Below are 10,668 nucleotides of genomic sequence, written 5' to 3'. Positions count from 1 at the left end.
TAATTTTACATTACGATTGTTTGTTTCTTATAGCCTTTTAAGCACTAACAAAAGCCACAAGTTGACAAGTGTCAAGTGCACAACTTCGATTGATTTTGATCAAACGAGGGCTGCTGCTGCGACAGTGGAACCGTTGGTCACACTGCGACTGGTCCAGTGGTGCGCGGCCACAGGCCGGGGACACATCCGACGGCGCGAGGTTCGGTTGGTACGAGCGCCAAATGGTTCTCCCCACGTCTATCCTGCCGACCGTATCGTGAAATCGTGGTTCCGTTTACATCGGTTTACTAAGTACGGAGTACGACTGACGGGGAAAAAAAGATATAAGCGATTAGTAATATGTTATTCGGTTTTGCGACTTCACTATCTTGTTCGGGCGCCGTCCTCCGGTGATCCGCGTATCTGTGTCCACGACGTCGGACCGATGTCCCGTCTTTCGGTCTGAACCCGACACCTCGCCGTGCCCGTCGCCCGCGCCGGATATCCAAGCTTGCAGGTGCCCCTGTGGCCGCTACTGCAGCTGTCCGCCGGTTCGTCCGTCGTCCACACGACGGGCCCGGTCCACAGTCATCCCCGTATACGCCCGGGCGGCCACCGCCACCGGATATCCACGCTCGTGCAAATGGCCGACTTTGGACGTGGGCCAGTTATGTAAGGGGCCCCGCCGCACGACAGTGACGACACACCGCCACCGCCGCCGCCGCCACCACTACCACCACCTCCACCACCTTCCCGCCCGCGCACGTCTCTGTGAGTGGCACTGCATTACTAGTCGTCGTCACTCGGCGGCAGTGACTTTGGACACATAATCAGACTTCGCCCGGGACGGATAGCGGCTGCGTCGCGCAAAGGTAACGTATTTTGCAATTGTTTAGAAGTTACTTATATTTTTTTTCGATCTTTTTCGCGTTTCCTCTTGGGTGTAGGTATCCAAGTAATTTCCGCGAACTCCGCACTCGCGCCACGACCCAAAAATAATGGGTCCCGAGCGATAGGTACGATCGACGCAAGGGACCAGACGTGGCGCTTGGAAGTTTTTTACACTCCTGTCCGTGCGCGTGAAGGTGACCTAAATACACCATCAGTGTTACGGATGTGGCGCGCGCGTAGAATGTAGAACGATGTCGTTGGCGACCGCCTAGGATTGTGATGTAGCAGTCGTTTGGCGAAACGAGATGGATGGAGGGCGGAGGAGTGTTGGGCGGCAGTGGCAGTGCGGTAGGGAATCGTTCGTCCAAGGGGCCACGACCGGAGGCGGCAACTGGATTTCGGTTCTCGTTCTTTACATTATGTAGTGCTGTCGCTGCCTGACCGCCTGCCCGCCCGCTCGCCCTCTCGCTCTGACGACCTGCTGCGGCTAATTCGTTATGCGCGTGAAAATACTAACGCAATTCACCTGCCGCCGCTAACGGTGCGCGGTTGACGATACGCTTCAGGATTTTTACATATATATATTTTTTTACTCTGAGCGGGAGTGGTGCCGTGTGTGCGTGTGTGCGGAACGAACAATCGGCCGGCTGCACCTCCTTCTGGTCCGGACACGGTGGAATTGTTCTAGGAAAACGAGTGTGTGGGCCGTCTGCGACGACTTCGACTGTGGTGGTGTCGTCAACGGTCTCTCTAACGACTGGGCCAGTTTGCTGTGCGAATCTCGCTCGGTAGTCGTTCAAAACGTGTCGAAACGGTCGTGAAATTTTTTCCTTCTTGAAACTACCGTTAGTTACTCAATATCTACTCGAGCTTTGTGGTATCTATCAACAATATTTACAATAACATTAAAATTAATTATGGATGAATTATTATTTATTATTTCATAATTATTTCATGTTTTTGTTATCATTTATTATTGATAAGATAACATCTAGGCTTACCAAAATTTGAATTTTTCATTTTTATCATCACGCCATCGTGTTTTAGAGGGAAATAATCATATTTCGAACATTTCGAGCACCATGCGCGCATGTAAGATTTTATAGTAAATTTATGTATAATGATATACAGCAGCTGCTGTTGCCGCCGCCTACCAATTATTATTGTTATCACATTTCTCCTCGGAACAACTGATTTTTTGAAAATGATTGTTATTATATTATTATTAAAACAGTTATCTATATCACAGAATAAATATTATTATATTATTCTGTGCTTATACCGTCTTCATTATCATTTGGTCCAATACAACAATAAAATTATTATTATTATTATTATTTTGCTATGTAATAATTTACAAGTAATTAATTCGCCTACAGAAGTGTTGAGAATATACTAGAAATAAGTATTGAAAAAATTATGGTTTTTGAATTAAAATTGTTACTTAAGTGAAATAAACAAATCTAAGCTAAGTATAAAATATACATCATAAATACATGAAACCATTTCAAATAGTAAAATGAATGTTAAATTTTTTTTTTTTTAAATAAGGTTTTTTTTACAATTGACTGTTTTACTTTAAATTTATTTTCATTTTAAAATTACGATTTATAAATAATTATTTTTATTTTCCTGGTCATTCAATAGAGCTATTTTTTTATATTAATTAATCAAATACCTAAATTAATAAATATTAAAAAAATATTTTATACTCTCTAATAACCTTAACAAATTTATATATGAAAATTAAAATCTATTAGTAACTAAAGTTGACTCTTACAATTGTTTGATATTTTTTCTCCATCAATCTTATTAGATTCTGAACAAAAAGATGAATTTATTGATGTTTCAATTATATGTATTTTAAAATATTTTATGGAAAACCAAAGTATTGTACCTATTTGTTAATACATTGATGAGTACCTATATAATTTTCTTGTTCATAATCCTAACTATGATATAACTAACTTAAGGATCATTGTGGTAAATAATACTTTGGTATATGTTTTGTTATTAATTTGCCTTACTATCTAAACAAAATAATTAATTTTATCTTATCCTCATAAAATATAAAGGTATAAAAATTTAAAAAAAAAACCATTCATCATTATTAAAATTTCAATATATATTAACAATTGTTAAAGGAATTATATTTAGTGAAGAAGGTTGAGAATAAAATTGAACATAATTTACTTCTGATGTTACAAAGTGTGAAACTTTAATCTTTGGTTTGTTTTAGGATATAACAAAAGTACTGTTGTCATCTAAGGGGAAACTTAATTAAGTTTTATTTTGTATTTTGAACATGTTGGTTGAGAGTATTAATTTCTTAACAATTTTATTTTAAATATGGTTAAATGTTTCGTGTTATTTATTTAATAATAAGTTTATAATATAATTTTTGTTTGTTTTAGGGATCCAATCGGTCAATAAAAAATAATAAAATGTCACGATTACATCACATTCAACCAGAAGTAAGTACAAATCTATATCTATTCTTGTTTAAAAAAATATATTGTTTTTTAATTATTCAATTTTATATCTAATATTTCATTTTGAAAGTCTTTGATAAAAAAATATATATATTATTTCAAATCAATAATTCAATTATGTTTTATATTAATTTTGTATTAAAATGTCAATATGGTTTGTTAAAAATATATTCAAACTTTAAATGTTTATGATTTTAGGTATCAATTTTTTGCTGTTTCTCCAAATCCTCCTCCCAAACCAAGAAAAATTAAAAGTGAACCTCCTCCTTTAAAACCAGCAATATGGCCTTCCAAGCAACCTGCAGCATCTATGCAATTACAACAATTTTTAAAAGCTCAGCGTCTGAGTCAAAAGCAACTTGTTCAAAGAGGGCCCCCGCCACTTAACAAAATGCAATATTTTGCTAATGATAGCCGTACAGAGTATCAAAAACAACAGCAGGCAATGCATCAAAAAATGATGCAGCAACGTGCCATAATCAATAGCCATTCTAACAATAATAGTATACGGGAAGATTCTCCAAATCCAATGGATTTTCTAGAGGTATCTATCTAGTCGAGTTAGATTGTATTAGCTAGTATTTTTTCTTAGTTAACATTTTAAATGTTTATTATTAATTTTAGATTGGAGTTCATGCTGGTAACTGTATAATCAATAATATTCCAAGGGATAAACCAAGATTCAATTTGAAATCGGTAATGTTTTAAAACTATAAAAAAATAATACATTGAAATAATTTTTAGTTTCTATCAATATTTAAAACTAATCAAAACCTCTTACTTTATTGTATCCAAAAAATGCAAAATGTATAAATTAAGCAATTATTTACAATTATAGTTTAAATAAATATTTTCAGATAAAGATAATATTATATTTTAACTTATTACAAAAAATAATTTATAACTATGAATAATCTTAAAAACCCAAATCAAAGCTTGAAAATACATTAAAATTGTTTTGGGGTCTGATTTTATTATTTTACTTTTATTTCGTTTAATAGAGTATTATATTACTTATCTAATATGATTAAATATAATTTTAGGGAGGAAGTATTTCACAATCAGATTCTGGCAGTCGTCGAAAGAATGCTAATCCTAGAAAAGTAGCACGAGAAAATGAAATTGAACCTCCAGGACCAAGTGATCATTTTTTGCTTTCTCAAATTAAACAAGAAAACCTTCGTCAATCCTGTTTGTTATGTGAACGAAATTTTAGCAACAAAAATGATCTAAGTCAACATATATCTGAAGTGCATGGTATTGAACCTTCTGATTTACATAAACTAAATGGTCATTTGGGTGAAGACGAAGAACTTGCTGAAAGTATGATGGAAGCTGAAACTGTATTTTTTTGTGAAGTATGTACTAGAGAATTTCAAGACAAAGCTAGTCTTTGGTTACATATGGTTAGGGGTCACAAACAGGAAGCTGCAGTAACATGTGGAGTATGTATGAAAATCTGTAGTGATAGTAAAACTTTAATGGAGCATGTAAATATCCAACATCCAAAAAATTGTGATACAGCTGATTCTGTACAACGTAGGTATAGATGTCAGGTTTGTGCACGACAACATGATACCAAGAAAAAAATGATGAGACATGTGGTCATCCATACAGTATACGATAATGATGGTCAAATTATCGATCCTGATAAATTAATTATAATTAACAATAATTTTCATCCAACTAAATCTTCAAATAATGAACATTACACAATTAGCTGTCAAGTTTGTCATAAAGTATTTCCAAGTGAAGAAAAACTTTTACGACATATGTCTTCTGTTCATCTGATGACTGGTTGTGATGATATGATTACTACAACAGCTGTTACAACCACTGGTAATTCTTCTCAAAGTAGTTTTGTGAATCGCTGTGAATTATGTGGTGAATCGTGTGGTTCTCGTACAGAAAAATGGTGGCATGTGCTTAAAGAGCATGGCACTAATGAATCACTTATATGTCCAAAACCAGACTGTAGAAAATTATTTGTTTCACAATCTTTACAAATTGAACATCAATCTCATCATGAAACCCAAGGTGAACTTCCTAATACCTGTGAAGTATGTGGGCGGTTATGGCCTAATAGAAATGATTTTTACAAACACATAATGGCTGTACATGCTGAATGTATGCCTTTATTATGTGGTATATGTTTAAAAGTTCATGTAGATGTACCAAAACTCAGAGAACATATAAAAGAGAAACACGAACCTTTAGTATCCAAAGAGAATGCTATTTACTGCGATATATGTGGTCGCACTTACACTAAATGGTCAAAAATGATGAGACATAGATCAATTCATAATGTTGAAGACCAGGTATCTCACTTTGTTACAGATCAATTAACTGAAGTAAATCTAAAGTGTACATTATGTCCTGATACTGAATTTAAAACAGTTGAAGAGATATCTGAACACAGAAAAAATGATCATCAACTACATGTATGTGATCTTTGTTCAAAATACTATAGTGGCAACAATCATTTATGGAAGCATGTTAGTAGACAACACAAAGGTCATCCAGATGTCACATGTAGCTTATGTTCACGTACATCTGCTTCTAAAGTTCATCTTAAAAGACATATGATCAAATATCATTCTGATCCTGTAGATCAGCTTATAGACAAGTCAAATAATAGTATTTGTGCAGAATTAAATTCCATTCACCAATGTATAAGATGTGATAAAGTATTTAGGATTAGAAGTTTATTGAAGAAGCATCTTAAATACTGCAAAGGTAAAAGGGATGTAATGCCAATACCCAAAGAAAAAGGTCATTATCCTTGTACAAAATGTGGTAAAACATTTGAATATCAAACTTATCTAAATAGACATTTAAAGCATAGCCACTTAGTTCAGTATTGTGAAATATGCTCTGAGGATAAAACTGGTGAACATTTCGATAATAAAATGTTATTAATGGATCATATCAGAGAAAAACATGGGAATGATCCAGAGTTGTGTTGTGATGTGGAAGGTTGTAACAAAGTTATGAGAACAAAAGTTGATTGCCAGAAACATAAACGTGATCATGTTCGTAAAGTATTTTCGTATGTTTGTGAATTTTGTGGAGATATGCATTCAAATAAGAAAACCTATAGAAAACACTTGAGGCAGCGACACAAAGGAAATACTCAATATTTATGTGGTGTTTGTATGGAAGTATGTGTAGATAATGATGGTTTATCAAAACACTTACATGAAGCGCACCCTCAGACTTTTTCCAAGTCAAATATTTGCCAAATTTGTGGAAAAATATTTACTCTTGGAAGTAAAGTTGGGGAACACATTGATAAAATTCATGGGAAAAATTTAAAACCTTGCAAAATTTGTTGGAAAGTATTTAGCGATATGGATAAACTTAAAGATCACATTGAAAACCATCCAGCAAAAGAGGAATTCCCCAAGGTAGTTACTCCTGTGAAAAAGCCGTTGGAACCAAAACCAAAAACCCCCAAGTTATATGGTCTTCCTAAAGAACTTGCTGAACTTGGTTTCAATGAAGAGCAACAGGAGAGTTTGAAACGAGATATAGATGATGTTACTTCAGATATAAACACAAAGAGACTAAGAAAATTACATTCTTGTACAGTTTGCTATAAAAGTTTTCGTTTTGAAACAGATTTATATGATCACAAACGAGAAGAACATTCGATTATTGAAGATAATTATATGGAAGAAGAAACTGAGCGCAAAGAACAACCATCATCCATACCAAAAAGTAATAAGACCATATGTGGTATATGTAAAAAAGAATGGATAAGTCTAAAACATTTTTGGCAACATTTAATAAGAGCTCATCGCACAGAAGCTGCATTTGTTTGTGGTATTTGCTGTAAAATAACTAAGAATTATGATGAGTTAGCTTTACATTTAGATAACCATCATCCGAATGCCACTGTTTTGTCATTATTCGCTTGTGATGTTTGTGGTCGCAATCACAATGCATTTTCGAAACTCCAAAAACATCGTGTTATACATTCAACTGCACCACCTGCATTTCCAAAATTCCATTGTGATGAATGTGAACTTGTTTTTAATTCAAAATCATATGGAGAGAAACATATTTTGAGCCATGGACCTGGTAGTAAATTATGCAAAGGTAAAGATTTGTGTCAAGAAATGGACGATGATATGTTAGATGAACAAATTGAAGAGGAAGAAGAAGAGGAGGAGGAGGAGGAGGAGGTAGAAGATGGCGGAGATGTTGAAATGGAAAATAAAGGAGAAGACGATGAGGAGGAGGAAGAAGAGGAAGAGGAAGATGTGGAACAAAATGATGACGATGGGGATGAAGATAATGATAATGAACAATTTGATGAAGTAGAAGATGATGAAGACGTAGAACAGAATGCAGAGGAAGATGACGATGATGAACAAAATGATGATGTTGATGCTGAAGAAGAAAAAGAGCAAGTTGAAGCAGATGATTATGAAGATGTAGAAGAGAATGGTGTTGATGATCAAGATGACGATGAAGATGAACAAGAAGAAGAGGAAGATGACGATGATGAAGTCTAATTTTGGTTCCTATTAAGTTATTGAGCTTTTGGAGTTGTTGTGTAAAACCTGTTGTGTTTCTATTTATTTAATTTATACTAAAAACTTTTAATGACCAAAACCATTTGGAAGTCAATATCTTTAAAAGAATACATAATTTTATTTAAAGACTGGTACCTATACTGCCAATGACTGGCAAAACAAAAACATACCTACCTAATTCGTGGTATCATTACATATTGTATATACTTTTTATACTTTTAATAGGCATGGGTTTTGTTCTATGTATTACATTTTATATTAATATACACATATTTGCATATATATATATATAATTTATTTTTAACACCAAATAAATAATCATTGTATTATATTTTTGTTATTTACTGTTAAAAAGGCACTTTAATATCTGTTACGCTTTTTGTAAATATTCTTTTAACTTCATTGACATTGTATAGATAATACCCAAATACATATTATATTAAGTGTACGAATTTTTTTTAAGTAAGAATGTACGTTATTGTAGAAATTATTTACTAAGCAAACTTATTTTTCAACCAAACTGTATGCGTAATTTTATATAACTGTGTGTAGTCAATAATTGTCGTAAGGGTTTTTTTTCTACTTGAATTTTACTTGGATCAAAAAGTATAGACGTATCTAATCAATTATTCAATAAAAACATAAAACAATTATTTTTGTCGTATAATTTAATTTATTGTTGTCTTAAGTTTGGATTAACTTTCCGTCTCTTAATGCTTGGATCAGCTCATTTGTGAAACGTCACAGTTGACGCGATCACACGTCACAATGGTAATAAATTGATGAACTTATTACTGATTACTGATGTCAAGACCTTTCACTCAATTAGACTTGGTATGTTTAAATGTTTTAATTTTGAGTGTATGAGTGTGTTTGGGAATCGGATGATTGCTTATTATCGATGCAAGTCGCAACTTCCTTGCAAAGATTCCCAATAACTATCTAATACTAATACTAAAACTTGAAATAGGTATTCATGATTCTGTATTTTTTTGACATCATTAACACTGCCTATTTTATTATATTTTGTAAATGAAATTGAACTCGCTCGATGGAAATCTATAACAACAACTACCTATTTATTATAAATTATTTTTTGAGAAAAAAATGATAGTACCAACGACCAACAAGTTTGGTATTAAAATAATTATGAATAATAGCAGTGTTATATTTTACGGAAATAAAATGACAAACGTCTTGACATTCCATTTTTTTTTATTTAAACGCCCTTCATATGTATACAAGGTAGGTAGGTATACTGACATTGTTAGTAATTCGTCATAATTTATGGTGGTCGTACACGGCGACGGTTCTCTACGAGTCCGGCGTTGGAGCGAATGGCGAAAATATCTTGTAAAATACTAAAATACATCCCAAATTCCCAATAGAGCAATTATTTTAATTGATATCTAATAAATGGTTTAGGTAGGTACCTATACGTTTTGAAGACTATTACTAGGTACGTACTTATCTCGAATCACGATAAAAGAAATTAAATTATTTATATTGCGTTTGTTATTTTTATTTTTAAATGACGGTATAAAATGTCGAAATTGTGGGTTAATCAAAGGGGTCGTGTAATACACCACAACACCATTACTTGGCACCAATATTCAACCTTCACTCGGCATTCGGTACTCAATATGCTTATTTAGTATTTTTAAATCTAGACGTCAATTTTAAACATTACGTTTCCCAATGAGTTTTTTTTTTTTGAGATCGTCCTTAAGTAATTACCGTGGACGTACATATTATACTATATACTGCAAGTGTATATAGAAAAGTTTGGAGACAATATATTGTTAGAAGAACATAGAATTACAATTTTGGCCATTTTTTACGACTATACTCGTTACCTTCTAGCGAGAGGAGTGTTTAACAAACGTTAAACGTTATTGGAAAAAGATTGGCATATACACAACGTCGACTATAATATTATGCACAGGTATTGAGTGGCTATCTCTAACTCTTTCTAACCACGCCGCCGTAACCTGCAGGGATTTAAAATAGTAGGTACACTGATATAGTGATATCCATAGCCGTAACTAGACCTTAAAGTTAGGGGGGAGGCTACAGCCCTAGAATTTTTATTATAAGTAAATTAAGTGGGAGGCTCTGCCCACATACCCCCCTCAAACACCTTACAATTAGCTTACATTCATTGATTATACATATAATATGAATGTAAATTAATATTTAATTATAAAACAAATAATAAACCAAGTGGTATTGAGGTTAAATATTTATATATTAACATATTATTAAGTATTATTTTAGATATAAAGAATTTAACGATTTTTAGTTTATTGACAACTTCTTAGTAGGGAATATTTGTGTAGTAAAAATTACACAACATGATACGTCTTACACAGAATCATTACATACAATAATATAGTTTAAATTAATATTTTTCCAAGATATTAAATAAAATAAAATAAAACGATATTTTAAATTTAAGTTTAAAAATGTTACTAATATTGGCGAGAGTGTGGGACTAGGAATTATGGCAGGGGGGGGCTAAAAATTATGTTGGGGGACTAAGCCCCCCCCAAGTCCCCCCTAGTTACGCCTATGGTGATATCCCTTTTAATGAAGGTAATGCTTATAAATTTACAATTATTAGATGTCTTAGTTCGTGCCGTTCGTGGTATTAAACATTGAAGTGGGTGTTTTATTTTTGGTTTTAGTCACTGCTATTTCCCTCTCGTGTTTACCTATACCCACCAACATTTGATGTTTTATTTTGTCAAAGATTTGCATGCAAT

General features: G+C 33.5%; 1 protein-coding gene across 2 annotated transcripts; it reads left to right on the top strand.

Annotated features, from left to right (window-relative positions):
- Nucleotides 1-8,135, top strand: LOC112601623 (zinc finger protein 26-like). 2 transcript variants are annotated; one of them, XM_025349333.1, is made up of 5 exons: nt 1-851; nt 3,285-3,344; nt 3,561-3,906; nt 3,987-4,058; nt 4,406-8,135. In XM_025349333.1, the coding sequence occupies exons 3-5, from the start codon at nt 3,673-3,675 to the stop codon at nt 7,880-7,882; spliced, it is 3,783 nt and encodes a 1,260-aa protein (XP_025205118.1). In that variant the 5' UTR covers nt 1-851; nt 3,285-3,344; nt 3,561-3,672; the 3' UTR covers nt 7,883-8,135. The 2 variants fall into 2 exon arrangements, with proteins under 2 accessions (XP_025205118.1, XP_025205125.1); XM_025349340.1 differs by lacking the exon at nt 1-851 and adding an exon at nt 932-1,747.
- Nucleotides 8,136-10,668: the final 2,533 nt, after the last annotated feature.

Source organism: Melanaphis sacchari, unplaced genomic scaffold (genome assembly GCF_002803265.2).
Source record: "Melanaphis sacchari strain LSU unplaced genomic scaffold, SCAv2.0 Contig0_pilon_pilon, whole genome shotgun sequence".
NCBI classification, from domain to species: Eukaryota; Metazoa; Arthropoda; class Insecta; order Hemiptera; family Aphididae; genus Melanaphis; species Melanaphis sacchari.
This window is presented reverse-complemented; position numbering and strand designations above follow the sequence as displayed.

Coding starts and splice junctions, on each gene's coding strand:
- LOC112601623 (XM_025349333.1), top strand. CDS start 3,673: ATGCAATTACAACAATTTTTAAAAGCTCAGCGTCTGAGTCAAAAGCAA. Junction 3,907..3,986: donor ATCCAATGGATTTTCTAGAG/GTATCTATCTAG, acceptor TATTAATTTTAG/ATTGGAGTTCATGCTGGTAA. Junction 4,059..4,405: donor CAAGATTCAATTTGAAATCG/GTAATGTTTTAA, acceptor ATATAATTTTAG/GGAGGAAGTATTTCACAATC.